The 24,341-nt window shown below is 36.8% G+C and overlaps 2 protein-coding genes across 3 annotated transcripts in view; one reads left to right on the forward strand and one right to left on the reverse strand.

The window, feature by feature from the left end:
- The window catches only part of Umad1 (UBAP1-MVB12-associated (UMA) domain containing 1), a 245,066-nt gene extending 224,771 nt beyond the window's left edge, over window positions 1-20,295 (reverse strand). The window contains exon 1 of one of the 2 annotated variants that reach the window (XM_046422556.2): window positions 20,049-20,295. The gene's annotated coding sequence lies outside the window, so the exon portion shown is untranslated. The remainder of the gene's footprint in view (window positions 1-20,048) is intronic. The other variant, XM_046422555.2, reaches the window with a different exon arrangement.
- Window positions 20,296-20,378: 83 nt separating this feature from the next.
- On the forward strand, window positions 20,379-23,817 carry Rpa3 (replication protein A3). The gene is made up of 4 exons (XM_046422558.2): window positions 20,379-20,547; window positions 21,545-21,619; window positions 22,794-22,902; window positions 23,434-23,817. The coding sequence occupies exons 1-4, from the start codon at window positions 20,449-20,451 to the stop codon at window positions 23,514-23,516; spliced, it is 366 nt and encodes a 121-aa protein (XP_046278514.1). The 5' UTR covers window positions 20,379-20,448; the 3' UTR covers window positions 23,517-23,817.
- The last annotated feature ends 524 nt before the right edge of the window (window positions 23,818-24,341 follow it).

Here is a 24,341-nt window from a genome sequence, read left to right on the forward strand (position 1 = left end):
TTTGCTGGGAAAAATATCACCCAGATCAATTCAGGATTTCCAATCTCAGATAAGCCTACAACCCTTCTTCCTCCTTGGGAAGCAGCTTGAGATTTTCTTTCCACATTCTCCATCTCACTACTAATTATCACCATGATATCCCATAGATACATGAGACAATCTAGGCATCATACAGTTATTAAAATCCTTAGTATAAGGATTTCGTATAAAGCACTGTGCTCAGTACTTTATCACATGATCTTATTTAATGCTTACAACAACCACCCTATAGGGCTTTAGTATCCCCCATATTAACACAGAAATTGCAGCTCTGAAAGGTTGAGTAATTTGTCCAAGTCACTTAGGACAATTAACCTAATTAAGACCACAATTAAGACTACATTTAACCCAGGTCTGTCTGCTCCAAAGTCTGTTTTCTTTATTCTGATACGCCGCCTCAATATCTGCCCCAGTACACAGGAACCTCCTCTAAACTCTATCTCAGGAAGAAGCACAATGGTCCAACCAGCTGCTACAGACAAACCACAGTGTAACTTTGACTTCACTTTCTCCCTTTATTCCATGTCCACCAACATTCTGTAATATATGAATAAAGACTTGAAACCATCATGAAAGAATGAGACCATCAATAAGAAGGTTTTTCTATCTTAGATTTTTCCATACCTAAATCTGTTCATTGTGTTTCTCTCTATGATGAACCAGCACTGCTATACAACCGGCTTGGCTCCAGTGTACTTTCTTTGTTCAATGCACCTGAATTTTGGATCTATGCTTACAACAACCATTTTGACTGTCCAGTATTGAATTTTAGTGAAATTCAAGCCTTACTTGATATTTTTACTGTGTGGCACTTGTGATATGTCTGTGTTGGCCTGATACCTGTCTTTACATTTTAGGTGTGTTTTTTTTTTTTTTATAAATAATGCAAAAAACTGAAGGTTTGACTTTTCTATCTTTTGTCCATTTATATTGATTGTTGTTACTGGTGTGTCTGGATCCATTTTTACAAGTTATTTTGTTCTTCCCATATGCATGGACTTTCTTGTTGACTTTTTACTTCTTTTGCATTTTTTGTTACTTTTTTCTTCAATTCTACTTTATCTCTTTTTGAACGTTATAAATTCTATTTTTGTAGGTTTTGGGTGGTCAACATCATTCATGTTGGTGGATCATTAACAACCACTGGTGAATATGCAACCATTCATGTATATGAATATACAACCATTAATGAATAGAGAAGCCAGGCCTCTCTACATATCTATATCTGGGAAATTATGTGCTAATAGAAGCCTCCTGATTAAGTGACCTTGCTAAGAAGGAAACCACTGGAGCCAGCTTGTTCTTACCTTGAGTTGAGATCTGCCAGACCAGCTCTCAGATAAGTCAGCAAGGAGATAAGGAAATAAGAATCCAATCTCATGGGTCTTGTCTCTCCAAAGTGAAATACAGGATAGAAAAGATACAGCCAACAAATCCTACCAAAAGGAAGCTGGTGTGTTTACAATAGTAGCAGACAAAATGAACTTTAAGGGGGATTCAAGATAGTGAATTAGAGGAAGGCTACATTCTTACCTGCTCCATGGCTTGGGATTCAGTAAGTGGGAATACTGTTCCACAGTGAAGTGGGCAAAATGGAAATTTCACTAAAATTCAATATTAGACAGTCAAAGTCATGGGAGATCCAGAAATTCAGGTTCACTGAACAAAGAAAGCACACTGGAGCCAAGCTGGTTGCAGCAGCGGTGCTGTTTCACCACAAAGGAGAACACAATGACCAGTAACACAGAGAGAAATACAATGATTAGACATGGAAAAGCCTAAGATTAGAAAAGCAGCCTGAACTTAATTGATAGAGGCTGTACCTCTATGTATAAAAAGGTATTTGAAAAATGCTGTTTCTCAACTGGCAAAGGCAGAGCTGCAGTGGGAGCCAACTGGAGGTGCCCAAGCTGCAACTTACTGCTGTAGGAGCTGGGAGATCAGGGCAAACATTGCCATGCTTTCCTAGCAAGAGCCTGCCATGTGGCCTAGGGTGTACCTAGCAGAATGTGAGTAAAACAGGCATGGAGAACATTATACCCAGAAGGATTCAAGTAAGAAAAACAAAGGGAAGCCCAACTTGTATTTCCTTCAAAAGCTGAAGGGGTTTGGGAATCTCAATAGACAGGTGTAAATATACTCAGGAACCTAGCAGGCAGTAGAATGTGTGGGTGTGGAAGACTGGCTCCCCTACCCCACAATGAAGTCCCTAAGGGCTGATTAGACCTAATCCCCAGCTGGAGGAACTCCAATCATAGAACACTGGAAGTGCATTGATCTGGTCTGTGTACACAAAACTCCAAAGGACAGTAATTCCCATTCCATTACATCTTATACTGGTGAGAAGGGAAGCTGAGTGGCATTCCAACCAACTTTAGTCCTAGACCATTCTGAGTGGCAGCTTCATGATCAATACAAAAGGAGGAAGGGGTTAACAATCCCAGTCCCCTTCTTCCCTCCATCCCTCCCTCCCTCCCTCCATCTCTCTCAGTACATAGTCCAAGAAGAAATGGAAAGGAGGACTGTCAGGCAGGCAGTGAACATCCATTCTATCCATTCTAGTCAACTATTTTGACCATCTCAGTGAATACAATTTCTTCATTTTTTCATTAAGAATCTTTTTTTTGGGGGGGGGGGTGTTCTTGCTGATGATGATTGATTCATGGACATATATACATATTTTTTCTCATTTTTACCAACTTTTAATGTAGTTATTTTTTCTTTGTCTTTTGAAGGATAGGGTTTGGGTTTGTTTATTTTGGTTTGATTCTATTTTTGTTTCTCTTTCGCTTCTTTCTACTCCCACTAACAGGCAAATTCTCTTGATCTTTCTCCCTGTTTTCCCTTTTTTTTTCTTGTCCTCCTTTATAACCATCAACTGCTACATCATTCTGCATACTCTCTGTTCACTTTTTGAAAACTATAAACTCTCTCCCTTCCTGTCACGTTTTCCAATCTCTTAATATGTATCTTTTAGAACTAATTGTTTTTTATAACTCTTGCACCCGCTATTCATGTTGCAGTTATTACTGCTGTGGATGACATAGTTGACACCTGTTGTTTGGTTTAAAGCCAGATCATCCATGGTTATTTATTGTTGGTGCTGTCGACAATTGTTGACCCCATCATTCCTGATTTTTGTGGTAATTAATGTTGTGGATGTCATAATAGAAGCTGGGTATTTATTTTAATGCTATATATTGTTTGCACTGGTTGTTACTATTGTTTCTTTTCCCCTATCCTGTGAGATGCTAGGGACCTACAGGAACACTACAAGTTCACAGGGTAGAGACCCTGCGGCTGAACTAAATTCAGCCAAAAGACAGTATACATTGCTCCACAAATATTAACAGCTTTCTATCTTCAGCTATGCTTTAAACAAAGAAGAGAAGTAACAAAAACCCAAACTAATGACCAGGCCCTAAGTAGGAACAGCTGGGAGTGGGCCTCAGGTCCCATTCACGGGTATTCACGGCTACAGCAAAAACTCCCAACTGCAAAGGAGTCTCAATCTAGATCACTCTAGGACATTTTCGCAAAAGAAAGTCATGTGCTAAGAAGGCCCACACACAAGAGTGGGAGATAAATCTATCCCAACAGATGCATAAAATCCAACACAGAAATACAATATAAAAAACAAAGGAACCTGACACCTCTAAAGATCATAATTCACCAGCAACTGACTCCAAAGATATTGAAATTGACAAAATGTCACATAAAGCATTCAAAAGAATTATTATAAAAATGATTAATGAATTCTAAGAGAACAAAGAAAACCAACTGAAGGAATTAAGGAAGTCAGTACAGGATATGAATGAGAAATTCAATAAGAAGGTAGAGATATTTTAAAAGGATCAAACAGAAACCTTGGAAAGAAAAACACAATAAGTCAAATAAAATGTTCCACTGAAGGTCAGAGTAGACCATGCTAAAGACAGACTCTCATAGCTAGAAGACAAAGTGGCCAGCCTTGAACATTCAGACAGTATTAAAGAAAATAACCATAATCAGAATCCAAAATAACTCTGGGACAATATTAAGAGACCAGATTCAAGAACCAATGGAATTGAGGAATATTGGGAAATGCAGCTAATGAAATGGATAACCTCTTCAGGGAAATAACAACAGAAAAAATTCCAAACCTCAAGAATGAGATAGACATCCGCATACAGGAGGCATTCAGAACCCCAAAGAGACCAAAAAAAAAAAAAAAAAAAAAACCTTTCCATGACCATTATAATTAAAATGCCTAACATTCAGAACAAGGATAGAATCTTAAAAGCCTCAAGGGAAAAACTATCAAGCCACATAGAGACAAGCCAATCAGAATTACTTAACAATTTCACAGCACACACTCTAAAATCTATAAGGGCTTGAAATCATATGTTCCAAGTCCTGAAAGAAAGTAACTGTCAACTAAGATTGTTATATCCAGCAAAACTTTCCTTCAAAATCAAAAGAGAAATAAAAATGTTCCAACATAAGTAGAAACTAAAAGAATCCATGACTACACTAATCTGGCACTATAAAGAAACTTTCCACACAGAAGAAATCAAAAACAAACTCTGGCATTAAACAAATGAACAAATCTCATTTCCAGAGTAGCAAAGCAAATGAGACCAGGACCAAATTAAACACAACAAATAAATCAAAATGGCAGAAATTCATAAACATATTTTTATAATTTCATTGAATATAAATGTTCTCAACTATGCAATTAAAAGATAAGATGGCAGAATGGATTAAGACACAAGACCCAACTATATGTTGTTTGTAAGAGACTCAACACTTCACAGGCAAAGACAGACAGGCTGAAAGTGAAAGGATGTAAATGGAACCCAAAACACAGAGAAGCAACTCTCATATTTGACAAAGCAGACTTCAAACCAAAATTAATCAGAAGAGACAAAGAAGGTCTCTTCACACTAATAAAGGGAACAATCCAACAAGAATATATAACAATAAATAATAATGTCCCAAACACGGGTGCAAATGGTTTCATAAAAAAAGACACTACTCAAAGATTCAGACACACTCCAGTACAATAATACTGGGTGATTTAAACACACCTCTCTCACCATTAAATAGGTCATCCAGACATAAATTCAGTAAAGATTCTTTGGACCTGAAAAATATTATAAATCAAATGCATTGAACAGACTCTATAGAATATTTCATCCAACAACATCTGAATATACTTTCTTCTCAGCAGCTCCTGGAACATTCTCCTAAATTAGACCATATTTTAGACCACAAGGCAACTCTCAGCAAATACAAAAAAAAAAAAAAAAAAAAAACAAAAAAAAAAACGGGTATAATTGCTTCCATCTTGTCAAATCATATTGGAATGCAATTAGAAACCAACACTAAAAAACTGTATAGAAATACATGGAGTTTGACCAATACACTTTTGGGAGATGAACTGGTGATAGAAGGAATCAGGGGAGAAATTTTTAAAATTTAGGGTCTGCTGGTAGCAGGCCCGCCCTGGCCCCTGGGGACTCAACCCCCAGTTCTTTGTTATGCATGTCAATGTGGCCAGCTCACAAGGCCATGACGCTGGCTTTCGGTTCCCTGTTTATCTGCCTCGCACATATGTGTCTCTCGGGAACATCTTGACCTGTTCGAGCCTCCTGATAGGGGACGGTGACGTGACGGTAACCCAAGGACGCAGTTATTACTCTTCCCTCCTCACTTTTGAGTGATTTCCCGCAGCTGTTAAAAAGATATATAAGGGGAACAAATCTGGCAATAAAGCGCGCACACGCTCCCTCCTGGATGAAGAATCTTGGTGTCCTGTGTATTTTTAACCCCGCCGTCCCTCGCTGGACTCGGCTCCGTTAGCCGGACGCGGCAAGGGTCAAATGAGAAAAATGGTACTCATGATATAACATACCAGAACCTCTAGGACATTGTGAAGGAAGTTCCAATAGTAAGCTTTATAGTTATAAGTGCCTACATAAGAAAATCAGATAGATCCCATATAAATAATCTAATGATGTATCTCAAGCCCCTTGAGAAATAAGAACAAATCAATTCCAAAACTAGTAGAAAGAAATAATTGAGATCAGAGCTGAAATAAATCAAACTGAGGGGGAAAAAAAACAATGCAAAGAATCAATGAAACAAAAAGCTGGTTCTTTGAAAAGAAAAACAAGATTGATAAGCCCTTAGCCAAACTAACCAAAAGAATAAGAAGACTCAATAAAGTTAGAAATGAAAAAGGAGAAAATCACCACACACTATAGAAATATGGCAGATCATTAAGGACTATTTTCAAAACTTACATTCTAATAAAGAGGAAAACTTAGAAGAAAAGGATACATTTCTAAAAATATCTAACCTGCCAAAATTGAATCTAGAATACATATAAAATCTAAACAGACAAGTAACTAGTAATGAGAAAAAAGCAGTGATAGAAAGCCTTACAACAAAGAAAATCCCAGGACCAAATGGAGTCTCAGCTGAATTTTACCAGAATTTATTTTTTTATATTTATTTTTTAGTTGTAGTTGAACACAATACCTTTATTTCACTTATTTATTTTTAATGCGGTGCTTAGAATCAAATCCAGGATGTCGCACATGCGAGGCGAGCGCTCTACCGCTGAGCCACAACTCTAGCCCTGTACCAGAATTTGAAGAAGAAATAATGCCAGTATTCCTCAAGTTATTCCATGAAATAGAGATGGAACATTTCCAAATTTACTTTATGAAGCCAATATCACACTCATACAAAACACAGGTAAAAACACAAGGAAAGAAAACTACTACAGACCAAACCCCCGAAGAACTTAGATACAAACATCCTTAATATTAGTGAATCATATCCAACAACGTATTAAGATTGTACATCATGACCAAGTTGGTTTTATCCCAGAGATGCAAGGATGGTTTAACATACGCAAATCAATAAATGTAATTCATAACATAACTAGAATTAAGACAAAAATCACTTAGTCCTCTCAATAGATGCAGAGAAAGTCCTTGAGAAAATTCAACATCACCCAGAATAAAAACACTGAAATATCATAAAGGCTATATATAAAACACCCAAATCAATTTCATAGTAAATAGGAAAAAGTGAAAGCATTTCCTTTGAAATCTAGAACAAGACAAGTATTAATTAGTACTCTCTAATTAGGAGTACCTACTTAATATAGTGCTAAAAATTCTGGCCAGAGCAATTTGGCAAGAGAAGGAAACAAAATGAATAAAAATAGTAAAGGAAAAAGTCAAATTATAACTTTTGCAAATGGTATGTTCCTATATTTAGAAAATCAAAAAAAACTCCAAAAAGACTGATATAGCTCATAAACAAATTTAGCAAAATAGCAGGTTCCAAATTCAATGTACATCAATAACTTTCCTATATACTAACAATAAATATGCTTAGGAAGAAATTTTAAAATCCGATTTACAGTAGCTTCAACAACAACAACAACAACAAAAAAAAAAAACCCCTAGGAATAAATCTAATCAGAGGTAAAACACCTCTACAATGAAAATTACATAATACTGAAGAAATTGAAGACACAAGAAGATGAAAAGAGGAAAGATCTCCCATGCTCATGGATAGGCAGAATAGTATTAATGTCTATACTATCAAGAGCAATATACAGATTCAATGCAATTCCTATCAAAATACCAATGACATTCTTCACAGAACTAGAAAAAAATAGTTCTAAAATTCATTTGAAAGAATAAAAGACCTACAGTAGCCACAGCAATTTCTAAGCAAAAAAAAAAAAGCAATGTTTGAGGCCTCATAATACTTTATTTCAAATTATGCTACAGAACTATAAAACAAAAACTGCATGGTACTGTAATAAAAACAGACACACAGACCATTGGTACAAAATGGAAGACACAGAAACAAATCCACACATCTATAGTTATCTGATCCTTGACAAAGGTGACGAAAGTATACATTGGAAAAAAGAGCCTCTTTAACAAATAGTGCTGGAAAAACTGGTTATCCACATGTAGAAGAATAAGACTAGATCCTTATCTTTCACCCTGCACAAAAATCAACTCAAAATAGATCAAAGATCTAGGAATTAGACCAGAAACTATGCAATTCCTAAAAGAAAACCCAGGATCAATACTCCAGCATACAAGCACAGGCAATGAGTTTCTCAACGGAACCCCTAAAGCTCAGGAAATAATGCCAAGAGTTAATACATGGGAAGACATCAAATTAAAAGTCTTCTACTCAGCAAAGGAAATAATTGAGAACCTACAGAATGAGAGAAACTCGTTGCTAGCTACTTTTCTGACAAAGGATTAATATCAAGAATATATTAATAGCTCAGAAAACTTAACCAAAACAAAAAAAAATACCCAATTAATAAACAGGCAAATGAATTAAACAGACACTTCTCAAAAGAAAAACTGCAAATGGCCAACAAATAGGAATTTGGAAAATAAAAGACAAAACTACACTGAGGCTGGGCGTGATGGCCTATGCCTATAATCCCAGAAGCTGGGAAGGCTGAGGTAGGAAGATCACAAATTGAAGACCAGTCTCAGCAACTTAAAAAGGCCCTAAGCAACTTAACAAGACCCTGTCTCAAAATAAAACAAAAAACGGGCTTGGATGTGGCTCAGTGGTTAAGTGTCCCTGGGTTCAATACCTGGTACCAAAAAACTATAATAACAAATACAAACTAGATTTCACTGAGTTTTCATTTCATACCAGTCGGAATGGCAGTCGTTCAGAATACAAACAACAATAAATGCTGGAGAGGGGGTGGAATAAAAGGAACACTTTTACACTGTCGGTGGAACTTTAAATTAGTACACCCACTATAGAAACCAGTATGAAAGCTCCTCAAAAGACTATGAAAGGAACCACCATATGACCAGCTATACCAACCACTCCTCAGTACTTATCCTAAGGAATTAAAGTCAGCATTGTGTAGCAATCATGCATATCCTGTTTACAGCTGCACAATTCACAATACCCAAACTACAGAACCAGAGTAGGTGTCCATCAACAGAGGGATAGAGAAAATGTAGTGTATATATGCACAGTGAAGCTTTATGCAGCCATAAAGAAAAATATGTCATTTGCATAATTGGAAATTATGAATGGAACTTGAGAACCATATGTTAAGTGAAATTAGTTAAACTCAAGAAGGTCAATAATGAATGGAACTTGAGAACCTTATCTTAAGTGAAATTAGTTAAACTCAGAAGGTCAATAATCATGTTTTCCCTCATACGTGAAAGTTAGAAAAAAAAAGGTAGAGGTGATCATATGAAAAGCAAAAGGGGGTAAGCAGAACAGAAGAAAGGGACTACAGATAGAAGGAGGGGAGGGAGAGGGGAAGTGCTGGGGAGGAATGTTGGCCATTATATTGTTAAATTGTATGTATGTACTAATATAAAACAACAAATCCCACCATTATGTACAATTATAATGTACCAATAAAAAATGTGGAGAACAAAAGAAACTTTAATGCAAAAAGCATGATGATAGTCACTTCTTTCACTATTTAATTTCACCATTTTACCTCACAATAACAAGGCTTCAAAAATTCATAACAGCAGAAACTCAAGGTTAAATTTATTAATGCTATTGTCATAATACATGTTAAACCTTTACAAAAAATTTCTCAAATACTTGATAAAGCCTAAAGTAAGTTTCAAACACTTTCAAATAATTAGTAACAGACCATACCTCTGACCACAAAGCAATTACATCAGAAATTAACAACATAATTATTAAACCTACAAATTTGCAAATAAAACCAAATAACCCATGAGTCAAAGAAGAACTATGTTGGAACATGAAAAATATTTAGAATTTGATAATTAGTGTGTACTTATGAAAATGCATGGGATATATCTAAAGCAGTAGTCACAGGCAAACATACCAGACTCAGAAGGTTTTACAGGTGAGTTATACCAGTCAACAAATAGACAATTCCAATTTTACACAAAATATTGGAGAATAAATAGAGAAACACTGCACAATTCATAGCATAAGATTAACTGTGAAATCAGAATCTGACAAGGACTATACAAGAAAGAAAAATTACAAGCCAATGTTATTCATTAACATGAATGCAAAAATCTTAAAACAGCAGCAAATAAAACCTAGAAATATACAATAAAAGACAATATATCATAACCAGGTTGTATTTCTTCCAGGAATGAAAGCATGATTCAACATAGGAAAAAATACATTGATTTCATTATCTCAATTAAGACCACAAAACTGCATCTTATCAAATTTGATAACCTAAGTCTTATCAAATCAGAATAGACAAATATCTTAACCTAACCAGCAGAACTCCAGGTTGGGAATAACTTCCAGGAAGTTTCCTTAAAGGAACTAAATCCCATGAACATACATCCTTTTGCTGGCCAACATTTCTGCTTCCTGAAATGCAGACTCAGTACTTCAAAGTCCAGTACTTAATATTGGCCTATCAAGCAACCTTAATATAAGACTAGATTTTAAGCACACAGAACTGAAAGACTGAAGGAACCTGGGTCCCTGACAGCTTAATTGCACCTCCACATAAGGGCTGTGTTGCATGACTCTGGGTTGTTTTGACTTCTTTGAGAATTAGTGTATATGTATGTGTGATACTTTAATTTATGCACCCAAACCCCATCTTAACACCATTTCTATTCAAAGGTACCAAAGGATCTAGCTTCGACAAGAAAATTAAATAAAATGTGTAAGAATTGTTAAGAAACAGAATTGCAATTATTAATATATGAAAAGAAAACTCAAAAAAATCTCTTAGAAAATTACAGAAACATGAGTTTAAGATGAATGGATTAAGAAAACGTGGTACATTTACACAATGGAATATTACTCAGCCACAAAGAAGAATGAAATTATGGCATTTGCTGGCAAATGGATGGAACTGGAAACTATAATGCTAAGTGAAATAAGCCAATCCCAAAAAACTGAAGGCCAAATTTTCTCTCTGATATGGGGATGCTAACTCACAATAAGGGGAGGGGAGAGGTAGAAGATCAATGGATTAGACAAAGGGGAATAAAGGGAACAGGGGAGGATGGGAATAGAAAAGACAGTAGAATGAATTAGACAAAACTTTTCTGTTGTTATATAAATATACAACCAGTGTAACCCCTGTCATGTATAATCACAAAAATGGGAAGTTAGAATTCCTATATGTATGATGTGTCAAAATACATTCTACTGTCATATGTAACTAAAAAGAACAAATATTAAAAAAATGAAGAGTTGAACAAGATGGCCTTTCTATACATCAGCAACCATTTGGTTAAAAGCTTTAATTAAAAAATTTTATAGTAGTATCAAAAACAAGGTACCCAGAAATACATCTAATCTAAAAATCAAAGCTTTTAGTGAGAAAATTCTGAAATCTTTTAAAAGAGGACTAAAATAGCTCAAGGATAGTGAGAGTTATTGATGTTATTTCTGAAAGAAATCCAAGGACTCAATGTAATTTTGATCAAAATCACAACATGGGAAAAAATCAACAGTTTTCCAAGGAACTTTAAAAGCTAAACTTTAAATGGAATGGCAGAGATGGGAATAACCAAGACATACCTGAAGAACATGGTCTCAGACATCAAATGCTATCATACAGCTACATACGGTATTGAAGAAAATGGGTAGGTTTGGGGACAGAAAAAGGAACAACAGACCAAAAGCGGTAGCCCAACAACAGACTCCACATGTATCTGTAAGCTTAAAGTGTCACTGGAGGTCAGTAACAAAATAGTGACACAGTGAATAAATGATGCTAGGACAACTGAAATGAAAACAAACTGGATACCTGTCTGATGACATATATAAAACTCAATTCTAGATGGTGAAACATGAAGGACAAAACTAAAAAAATACATTGTTAAGATCTTGACGGAAGACTGCTCAAATGAGATTTTTAAAACTTGACCTTTTCAACTATATTAAACTTATGGAAAAATCTTCATTATATTAAAATCAAAAGTCCTTTATAGTCAAAAACAGGAAGGAAGGAAAAGAATAGAAAAAGTGGGCCAAAATACTAAGAAAACACTTTATTGCATTACTGTCCACACTAACATAAAAAGCTCTTGAAAGTTAAAAAAAAAAAAAATCAGCAGGGCAAAAAAAAAGATTAAAAAAAAACAAGCCAATAAATATTCAAAAAGATGTTCAATCTTATTAGTAATCAGGGAATATAAATTCAGCTCACAGGAAGCCATCCCATTTCTACCAAATTGGAAAGGAAGAGCTTTAAGAGCTACCAAGAATATGGATCACCTGGAACTCTCCTAAACTTTAGATAAAAGGATAAATTGACCCCACTATTCGGGGAAATCATTTGCTTTTACTAATAAAGCTGAAGATCCATACCCTATGTTCCAGCAATTCTACTGCTATACATTGGTACAATCACACAATACAAGACTACTCACAGCAGCAACAGAAAAGAACTACAATCAAAAGGTCAATCAAAGGGGGAATCCAAGAGGGTGAGCCAGAGGGAGGCAGCATTCTGTGTCGCTCAGTGGCCTGAGACTCAAGTAGTGGGAATACTGCTTCTCTGTGAGAAATAGAGGACCCTCCCCACAGCTGCTCCCATGCAGGAACCAGAGCTGCCAGCCTGCACAGGGCTCGAGACTCAGCGTCAGAGCAGGACTCCTCACAACCCACCAGTGCAGAAATCCCTGATGCCCGCTCCCATGAAGGACACTTAGATGCTACCCACATGCAGGAACTCCAGCTGTCACTCCTGTGTGGATCCCCTTCTACCAACGTGGGGCTTTCTCAGTCACTTCCATCTTGGGACTCTGCAGCCACTGCCATAGTCCCCTACACACGGTAGCCTACCTGCACCTGCGGACATCGCACAGGCTCTGAAGACAACACACAGCCACAACACTGCACACCACAGAGCTCATCTCTGAACACATCATCCAACGCCATTGCCCAGCTCCCCTGACCCAGTCTGACACACCATCACTGAAAGCAGCCACCTCCATCTAGGGTCACCTTCGCGGCCATCTTTATTTGGGGCAACTCCCAGTCTAAAACATAGCCTCGGCAGGTATGATAGTTCACAACTCCCCCCTCTACCCAGTTTTAGCTGCTAACCCAGCACAGTGATTGCCCAATATAAAACAGCTCTCCAAGACAGGTGTGCAGTCTCACAAGAACAAAGGAGATCCTGGGGTGCAGTCTCCTATCAGGGACCAGCAGGTGCCATACCCCACTTCCAGGTACCCTGCGCCCAAGACAACCCTACCACCCTAGTAACCTTCACCATCCTGTGGATGAAGATACCAGCCAACAGAAGACAACCCTAACTATTGGATGAGAAGGGAAGCAGGATAGATACTGATCTCCAACCAAAACAATCCTTATTTCTTCCTTCAAGATTTTTTTCTTTTCCCTCTTTATTTTCCAGCCCTCAGATCCCCAACATATGTGAAACCAAGTATTTTGCATGAATTAGGATTCTGAGGACTGGGATGTCTGAATAGTATATTACATCAGTGTTGTCTATTATTTTTTCTATTTTTACATTTTTTATTTTTCTTAGTTATTATGTGTGTTTTATATACTCTATTGTCTTACCACTTACTTGTCTACCCAAAATTACTTCCTCTGTCTTCTGCTATGAACCTGCTTAGATTCCTCTTTCACACTCCTTAAGATATAATAACTCTATATCCTCACCTCCTACTCTCTCACATCTCATCCTACACCTCATCCAGGTTCTTTGTCCACCATCAGGAATTGTAAACCCAAACCTACAGTTTATATTGTAGATAATAACTGAATTAACCATTTCTGTATATTGTGATCAAACTGTAAATGTCTGATTAGCAACTGTTTGGTTTAAGGTTATACACTGTTTGTGCTGGGATTTGTTAATATTGTCCTTTCCCTCAAAGGAGAGGTATTGGAACCTTGCAGAGGCACTATAAGCCTTCAGGGTAAAACAGTAACACCTCAGATCCCCACTGCTAGAAGGGAAGACACACTAACAAAACGAAAAGACAAGGGGAAAAAAGTGCCCCAAACAAATAAAAATACTACATTATTAGAATCTATGGTCAGCACAGCAGAAGGAATGACAGAGAAGTAGTTCAGGATGTACATAAAGGATAATATAAGAGAGCAAATATAGGCAGCAAAAGATCATTTTGACAAAGAGCTACATAAGCAAATACAGGAAGCAAAAGATAAAAAAAAAAACATAAATCCTTGAAATGAAAAAAAAAACAGTAAACCAAATTAAAAGTTCAATTGAAAGCAACACCAACAGATTAGACCACTTGGAAGACACAACCTCAGATAATGAAGACAAAATATATAACTTGAAAAGAATGTAGACCACACAGTGAAGATGGTAAGAAGCCATGATCAGAACATTCAAGAAATATGGGAGAGCATAAAAAAGACCAAATTTAAGAGTTATTGAGATAGAGGAAGGCATAGAGTTCCAAACCAAAGGAATGAATAATCTATTCAATGAAATAATATCAGAAAATTTTCCAAACAGGAAGAATGAATTGGAAAACCAAATACAAGAGGTTCACAGAATACCGAATGTAGAAAATCACAACAGATCCACTCCAAGACACATTATAATGAAAATGCCTAGCATACAGAAGGAAGAGAAAATCTTAAAAGCCATGAGAGAAAGGAATCAGATTACATATAGCGGGGGAAACCAATTAGGTTATGTGCAGATTTTTCAATGCAGACCCTGAAAGCTAGAAGATTCTGGAACAATATATACCAGGCTTTGAAAGTAAATGATGCCAACCAAGAATCTTATATCCAGCAAAACTAAGCTTTAGATTTGATGATAAAATAAAAAACTTCCATGATAAACAAAAGTTAAAAGAATTTACAACTAGAAAACCTGTACCATCCTAGGCAAAATATTCCATGAAGAGGAATTGAAAAACAATGAAAATCAGCAGAGGAAGGTATTACACTAAAGGAAAAACTAATCAAAGGAGAAATCGTGTCAAGTTTAATACCAAAAATAAACAAATATAGCTAGAAATAGAAATTATGTCTCAATAATAACCCTGAATATTAATGGCCTAAACTCACCAAACAAAAGACATAGACTGGCAGATTGCATTTTTAAAAAAGACCCAACAATATGCTGCCTCCAAGAGACTCATAAGATAGGAAAAGGCATTCACAGACTGAAGATGAAATGTTAGGAAAAATCATACCACTTACATGGACTATGACAGCAAGCAGGGGTTTCCATCCTCATATCAAATAAAATATACTTCAAGCAAAATTAATCATAAAAAATATCAAAATAGATCAATTTCAAAAAATGAAATAGAAGATGCCATCAGAAGCCTACCAACCAAGAAAAGCCCAGGACCAGAGGGATACACAGCTTAGTTCTTCAAGACCTTTAAAGAAGAACTAATACCAATACTCTTCAAATTATTTCATGAAATAGAAAAGAGGGAACACTTCCAAACTCATTCTATGAGGCCAATATCATCCTGATTCCAAAACCAGGCAAAGACAAATCAATGAAAGAAAACTTTGGACCAATATCTCTAATGAACATATATGCAAAAATTCTTAATATAATTCTGGCAAATTGAATACAATAACATATCAAAAAGATAGTGCACCATGATCAAGTATGGTTCATTCCAGGGATGCAAGGTTGGTTCAACATATGGAAACCAATAAATGTAATTCATCACATCAATAGACTTAAAGATAATAACAATATGATCATCTCAATAAATGCAAAAAAAAAAAAAGCATTTGTCAAAACACAGCACCCCTTCATGTTCAAAACACTTGAAAAACGAGGGATAACAGGAACATATCTCAACATTGTAAAAGCTATCTACACTAAGCCCCAGGTCAATATAATTCTAAATGGGAAAAACTGAAAGCATTCTCTCTAAAAACTTGAACAAAACAAAGATGCCCTCTTTCACCACTTCTATTTAACATAGTTCTTGAAACACTGGCTAGAGCAATTAGATGAAAGAAAATTAAAGGGATATGGATAGGAAAAGAAGAACTCTAATTAGCACTACTTGGTAATGATATGATTCTATACTTAGATGACCCCTAAAAAAAATCCACCTGAAAACTTCTAGAATACATGAATTCAGCAAAATAGTGGAATATAAAATCAACACCCATAAATCAAAGGCATTCCTGTATATCAGTAACAAATCCTCTGAAAGGGAAATGAGGAAAACTACCCTCTAGCCTCAAAAAAATGAAAATACTTGGGAATCAACTAAACAAAAGAGATGAAAGTCCTCTACAACAAAAACTACAGAATGCTACAGTGTTTACAGCAACACAATTCACAATAGCTAATTAAAGAAGACCTTAGAAGATGGAAGATCTACTTGTTCTTGGATAGGCAGAATCAATATTGTCAAAATGATCATACTACCAAAAACACTATACAGATTTAATGCAATTCCAATCAAAATCCCAATTACATTCCTCCTAGAAATAGAAAAAGCAGTCATGAAATTCATCGGGGAAAAATAAGAGACCCAGAAGAGCTAAAGCAATCCTTAGCAAGAAGAGTGAAGCAGGTGGCATCACTATACCTGACCTTAAACTATACTGCAGAGCAATAGTAACAAAAACACCATGGTATTGGCACCAAAATAGACAGGCAGACCAATGGTACAGAATAAAGGACACAGAGACTAACCCACATAATGATAGTTATCTTATATTAGACAAAGGCACCAAAAACATACAATGGAGAAAAGAGCCTCTTCAACAAATGGTGTTGGGAAAACTGGAAATTCATATGCAACAAAATAAAATTAAACCCCTATCTCTCTCCATGCACAAAACTCAACTCAAAGTGGATCAAGGACTTAGGAATTAAATCAGAAACCCTATGTCTATAAGAAGAAAAAGTAGGCCCAAATCTCCATCATACAGGCTTAGGCTCCTACTTGCTCAATAAGACTGCTATAGCCCAAGAGTTAAAATCAAGAATCAATAAATGAGATGGATTCAAAAAGAAACAATCAGTGAGGTGAATAGAAGCCCACATTTTGGGAGCAAATTACTACATGCATATCAGATAGAGCACTAATATCTAGGATATAGAAATAACTCAAAAATCTTAACACCAAAAAACAAATAATTCAATCAATAAATGGGCTAACGACTGAACAGACCCTTCTCGGAAGGTGACAATCAATCAACAAATATATATAAAAAAAAAGTTCAACATCTCTAGCCATTAGAAAAATGCAAAATTTTCATCTCACCCCAGTCAGAATGGCAGCTATTAAGAAAACCTTAGAAGATGGAACGATCTACCTTGTTCTTGGATAGGCAGAATTAATATTGTCAAAACGACCATACTACCAAAAGCACTATACAGATTTAATGCAATTCCAATCAAAATCCCAATGACATTCCTCATATACATAGAAAAAGCAGCCTTGAAATTAATCTAGAAAAATAAGAGACAACAATAAGTTATTGGCAAGGATATGGGGAAAAAGGTACACTCATACATTGCTGGTGGGACTGCAAAATGGTGCAGCCAATATGCAAAGCAGTATGGCAATTCCTTGGAAAACTGAGAATGGAACCACCATTTGACCCAGCTATCCCACTCATTGGTCAAAGGACTTAAAAACAGAATACTACAGGGACACAGCCACATCAGTGTTTACAGCAACACAATTCACAATAGCTAAACTTTGGAATCAACCTAGATGCCCTTAAGTAGATGAATGGATAAAGAAAATGTGATTTATATACACAATGGAATATTACTCAACATTAAAAGAGAATAAAATCATGGCATTTGCAGGTAAATGGATGGAGTTGGAGAATATAATGCTAAGTAAGCCAATCCCCCCAAAAAAAACCAAATGCCTATTGTTTTCTCTGATATAAGAGGCTGATTCACAATGGGGGAGGCAGGGAGCATGGGAGGAATAGACAAACTCTAGGTAGGGGAAAGGGGAGGGAGAGGAAGAGAGGGGTCATGGGTGTAGGAAAGATGGTGGGATGAGATGGACATCATTACATGTATGAAGACAAGAATGGTGTGACTCTACCTTGTGTGCAACCAGAGATATGAAAAACTGTACTGTATATGGGTAATATGAATTGTAATGCAGTCTGTCATATATAACAAATTTTTTAAAAATATTTTTAAAATGTCAATAATAGAATTAAGTAGCAGAGGTAAAAGAATGAAATCTATCTACATTCATCACCATAGTTTACTCTTAAAAACAAGCCAAAGAAACAAATCAGAAGAGATGGATAATTCCATTTATATAAAAGTCTAATTGACAAAATAAAACAGTATGCCTTTTATGTGACATGACTATAAAGAAATCTTAGGAAGTTTAAAACAGACTGCAAGAGAGTATTGTTCAAGATTGGCTGGAAGGGAGAACTTGACAGCAGAGTTCAAACAAATAAGTAGTAAATTTCCATTTCTTAAGCTGAATTAGAGGCTCCAAACTATCCATATCAGCTATATGTACTCTTCTGTAGCATTATCTGTTTCATAATAAATTTGAAGTGACTCCAAAAAATCCAAAGTGCTGTTTTAAATTACCTTTTTGTTCATCTCACTTTTAAAAAAAAAAAAAAGTCTTTGCTTAAAAGTGGTCCTTTAACTGTTATAAATATATTGTTTGTTTTCTGGTATTTTAAAGACTTCTCATTAAAAAAAAAAACTAGGAAACATATTCATGGGTACTCTGTATATTGCACAATAAATTCCTTTGCAAAGAAATTCTAAAATGCAAAAGACCTTAAGGCTTTATGCAGAAATATAGACTTCAATGAGTTACACTCATACAATCACTAACTAAAATGCACCCCACGTTTGTCTAATGAAATCCTTTGAACTTTTTAGTGACTATTAAGACAAACACAGTAAGTGGTATAAATGAACCCGGAAGGAAGCTATCATCTAAACATGGTATATCAGATTTTAATCATAGATTGTCACATGAAGTCTCAAAACAGATCTCCTTTGCATAACGCAATTGTGGGACTAAATTGAAGACCCCAGCTAGGTATCTAAAGTTGAATGACAATTTTGTGGCTTTGGGAGAACTCATACCCAGTTTCCACAAAATTATAATACCCAATTAAGATATTTTTCCCCAATTTCTGCAGCACCATTTGATGGTATTTTTTGAGCACTCATTCTAAAATCTCTGGAGCAAGGCAGATACCAGCTCCACCAGATGAAATCCTTAAAATCAATATTCACCGTTTTCAAACCACATTATTAACCAGCAACAGATTCGAGAAACCCCCAAATATTTTTGGAACAGATTATCTTCCAGATCTCCAGATCTCCCTTTCAGAAGGCTACCGAGAAAGAGCAATGGTGGAAAGATTGCAGATGGGTTAGGAGAGTCCATTAATCATATGGTCAAAAGTTAGTCAGGTAGGACCTTGCAAATCAATCAAACCCCCTCGTTTTGCGGATGGAGAATGTAACTCACGAAGAGGCACACCTGTTTTAGTTAAATCAGCTAGTTAAGCCTGTCTCCTCTGGTCCTGTCCTGCGGCCCTCTCCATGCCCACCCACAGATGCTTCTATTTGCTAATAACTCAGCGGAGCAAGTGAGAGAATTGACAGCTCCGTAATGTCAGGACTAGAAACGACCATAGGTAATCTCGTCAACCTTTTTTCTTAGACCTGGGGGAATTGAGCTGTAAAGTGACACAGCTGGAGGTTACCGACCCTCTGCTACCTAGCAGCGAAAGCCAGTCATTAACACTGACGACCCCGCTTTCCAGCTTCAGGTAGGTGGGCATCAGAAAGAAGCCCGAAACACAGACTTCATTCAGCAAGCATCTCTCCGCCTCCCACGCAGAACCGCGAAGAGGGGAGGTGGGCTAACTGTCACAGTCAGTGCACAGCACCGTGAACACTGCGGCGGAGCGGACTCCCAACTCCCTCCTAGCTCTTTGACTCAGGCCGAGGGGAGAAGAAGAAACAGCAAGGCTGCGGTGCCTTCCGCAAGAAGAGGTACCTGAGGCTCGCGCCGCAGTCTGCCGCCACTACAGCACCGGAGCCCGCCACCCCACTTCCGGGGTTGTGTCGCCGCTAGAAAGCCGGAGCTCCTGGAAAGCAGCCTCGGGCGCCGCCTCTCCTAGTCCCGGCTCCACTGCCCACTCCGCCCGGACCCCGACAACTTCCGGAACGCCGCGCGTCACTAAGCAGCTGATTCCCACTTCCATAGGCAGAACCTGCTCACGCCCTTCCCCAGCCTAGTCCGGAACTGCGTGACGACGTTCGCTGCTTCCGCGTATTTGATTGGCGGAGCTGGAGCAACGGCCTTCGCTGATTGGTGCCGGGGAAATCATCCCCACCGACTCCCGCGGGGTGTTCAGTTTCAGTCCGCTCGTTTCCCGCCGGCCGCGAGCGTAATCATGGTTGACTTAATGGAGTTGCCCAAGGCCCGCGTCAACGCCAGCATGCTATCTCAGTTCATCGACAGGCCCGTCTGCTTCGTAGGAAGGCTGGAAAAGGTGCGCGGGCTCGCGGTCTTGGGATTTCCCAGTGGGTAGCCGTGACCTTCTGGGTGGTGGAGTCAGGGTAACGGAAGGAGAACCGTCAGCCTCAGCCTCATTCCCCTTCCTTTTGCTTTGTTTCGCACGAGAAAACTTTCCCCACACTTTAGCCATTGCAGCTCTGTTTGGGCGCCACTTGCATGGCGCGGAAACTAAGTGGTTTCGAATGCCCTGGGTTCCAAATTCCAGCGCCCCTCACCCAGTTCTGTATTTATATGAATTATATACTTGACTCCCTGTCTGCCTTCTCAGTTTGGGGTTTAGCCAGATTTGACTGATGCCAACTAAGCTCATCCTCCCGTTTCCTTCTGTAATTGTCCTTGATGAACGTCGTTTTCTGCTTAAATTTGCTTCTCCATAAAACGTTTATTTGATTGTCGCTCCCAGATGCCGTAGTAGCCCATTATCTTACCCCAGGTTAGGGTGCAGCTCACTCATCCTACAGGCAAGAAACAGACCCAAAGTCTTGGAGTCAGTGACTTCAGAGCACTGAAGGAAAACCATTTATAAAGTCTTCTGTAATTCTTTTCATCCTCACATCCACTGAGTGAAATCAGTTATTCTTATATGACAGGAGCAGGTGCCACCTAGGAGTACAATCCAGATTTTCTAGCAATCAGTTCTTTTACTCCATGCTTAGTTTTTAGTACAGTCTAAATCATGACTGCCAGAAGATTCCACTTTTACCTCCTTTTATTTGATTTTAGCATAGGGTTACCAGATTTTCTAAATGAAAATAGGAGCCTCTAATGAATAAATAACTTCATTGTTTATCTGAAATTCAAAATTAATTAGGCATCCCATGCCAGATCTGATAACACTTGATTGTAACTTGAACCAAATAATTAAGTAAGGGTCAGTCTGTTCATCTTTGGTAAAATTATGTAGTTTTAGTGACATATTTAAAAGTTTTGTTTATGTGGAAATTTTAAAATTGTATATTTATTATTTTTAGATTCATCCCACTGGAAAGATGTTTATTCTTTCAGATGGAGAAGGAAAAAATGGAACCATTGAATTGATGGAGCCTGTATGTTTAAGTATTAACTTCTATATGTTTAATTCTTTATCTTGGATTGGTTTGTTGGTGTTTCTGATTGTTTGGAGTGAATATAAGAAGGAGCTTATAAAAACTTCCCTAGCTGACCCACCATGCCCACCTGTAATCCCAGTGCTTCCGAGGCTGAGACGGGAGGATCAGGAGTTCAAAGCCAGGCGCAGCAAAAGCAAGGCACTAAGCAACTCAATGAGACCCTGTCCCTAAATAAAATACAAAATAGGGCTGGGAATGTGGCTCAGTGGTCAAGTGCACCTGAGTTCAATCCCTGGTACCCGCCCCCCCCCCCCCAAAACAAAAACAAAAACAAAAAAACCTTCCCTAGCTATAAAATTAAATTCCTGTTCTCTTGGTGTATTTTCCTTTACATTTTCAACTTATGATTCTTTGGGCTTATGATTTTTTTAATATATCCTTTAAGTGTTGGTTGGGTAACAGTTCTCATTCCTTATGAAAGAAGATAAAATCACATAATAAAATTTTTCTGTTTACTTCTTCCTTCCTCAAGAATTTGAGTTTCTATCTTTCTCTTTTAATCTTTTTTCTTTCTCTCCCACCCCTCACACCCCTTCCTTCCCTGAGTCAGGGTCTTGCTATGTGCCCAAGATGATCTCCAACTGCTGGAGATCCAAGCAATACTCCTGCCTCAACCTCCTGAGTAGCTGAAACTATAGGCAGATGCCACCAAACCTGACTTTTATTTTTATTTTTGTTTTACATATTTTCGGTTCTCATTTATGCATTTAATGTTTAATGTGTTTAAAAACACTTGCTTGGCTTTTATGAAGATAAATCTATTATGCTGTTTGTAAGTGTGTACATTTCACTCTTTTTGAAATAAAAATTATATGAAGTTCCTCTCATTGGGTCTTTTTAAAACAAATTACTGTTTGTATAAATTCTGGACATTTTCAGTAACCTATAACTAAAAGGTTAACAGGATTTGTAACATACTGACAGTTAACTACTTAACATTTTTTAAAAAGCTACACTTCAGTTTTAACATTGGCAAATTTTAAAGTTACTTTGTTACAATGAAAGATTAATAAACTGTATAATTCGAAAGATAAGTAAACTATATAACAGTTTTCCAAATTAATTATCAACTGAAAATAAGATAACACCAAATTAACATTCAATGTTTTAGCTTGATGAAGAAATTTCTGGAATCGTGGAAGTAGTTGGCAGAGTAACAGCAAAAGCAACCATCATGTGTGCATCTTATGTCCAGTTTAAAGAAGATAACAATCCTTTTGGTAAATAAAGCATTCTAGTATTTAATGGTTTTATGTAATTAGGAGGAAAACAATTCTCTTCTTATTATGTGTTGGTATTGAGTCACAGACCTGCCATATTTTCAATTTCTATAGTTTTCCAATCCCATAGAAAAATGGGAGGACATTTTTGCCTGCTTCTTAGTCTTTGCTTGTATACAAAGAAAACTCAGCAAAGTCTAATATTTATAGAAGAGAAATTTTTTAAATATGATAAAAATAATATTTATTTTAATATATGAATTGAAGGCATGGAACAATGCAGTAACACCTAAAATGGACCAGGCAGAAACTGCCTATATAATGGACAAAAAGTGGATTGTCTCCTGTTTTCCATGTCTCTTCTATTTTTGAACTACAAAAAATGATTTATGTCTGAATTTTAGAAATTGGGTTGTGAAAATAAGTTGACCTCTAAAAGGGAGAGAAAAGAGAAATAGAAATCTTTTAGATAATGATTAATGTTACAGCTTTTCATGGTGAATTTAATGTTTGCTTACATGTTTCTTTCAGATCTTGGACTTTATAATGAAGCTGTGAAAATTACCCATGAGTTCCCTCAGTTTTTTCCCTTAGGGGTTACACAACGTGATTGATCTTACTGAATTTTCTTGTGATTGCAAGTGGCTATGATGAAGATAATTAAAGGAGGTCCCACTTGTTTAAGGGAGAGACTCCTATGATTTCTAATATTTAATTTGCTCCATTTAAATTTTCATTTACTGAACTTTAGACATCCTAATCTGTATTTTTGTTGAAACTGATATATTGACTGTTCTCACCCAAGTCCTTTTATAAACTATTGCCACTCCATTATGTGGGATATAAGATATAAGATCAAAACAGTTGTCTAGAGTCCAAGTTTCTATTTTATTAATAAAAAATTAAAATAATGCATACTAGTAGTCATTTCATTTTTATTTAGTCCTGAATTCAAACACAAGCTTGGAATTTCATAACTGTAGATCAGGTCTTAGAACTACTAAATGAAACCTTGGGCCAACTGTGTGAAAGATATGCTCACTATCTCATAAATTCTGCCATATTAGTTAGTTGATACTCTAGTTAAAGTAATTTTTATGAAAAGGAACAAGCAGAAATCTATATCTTCTGTAATTTGTGAAGTATCTTTCTTTCTGGGTTTAAAAACTGAACATATACTAATGCCAAACAAAGGGTACATGATCATCAAAAGAGTTAGTGGAATCACTTGTTTTTATTTTTTTGTTGTGCCTCCCCGCCACACACACTTTCAATTGCAATTACCCTTAGTATGGAATTCCTGTCTACACCAGGTAATATTAAGAGTGAGCAAGGAGAGATACGGCAGGTATAAGATAAGATTCCACAGAATAACTATGATGGCCTATGTAGCCAGTTAGGTTTTATGGCTTAACCAGTTCTCTTCAGTGAGGAAGTAA

The sequence above is a fragment of the Marmota monax genome, unplaced genomic scaffold, assembly GCF_021218885.2.
Source record: "Marmota monax isolate L192 unplaced genomic scaffold, Marmota_monax_Labrador192_F-V1.1 WCK01_AAM20220418_F8-fsc00144, whole genome shotgun sequence".
In the NCBI taxonomy this organism is placed as follows: Eukaryota; Metazoa; Chordata; class Mammalia; order Rodentia; family Sciuridae; genus Marmota; species Marmota monax.

What these genes read in the sequence shown, in the direction of transcription:
- Rpa3 (XM_046422558.2), top strand. Translation starts at nt 20,449, where the DNA reads ATGGTTGACTTAATGGAGTTGCCCAAGGCCCGCGTCAACGCCAGCATG. An exon ending in TCGTAGGAAGGCTGGAAAAG is followed by an intron (nt 20,548 to 21,544) that starts GTGCGCGGGCTC and finishes TATTATTTTTAG; the next exon opens with ATTCATCCCACTGGAAAGAT. An exon ending in CCATTGAATTGATGGAGCCT is followed by an intron (nt 21,620 to 22,793) that starts GTATGTTTAAGT and finishes TCAATGTTTTAG; the next exon opens with CTTGATGAAGAAATTTCTGG.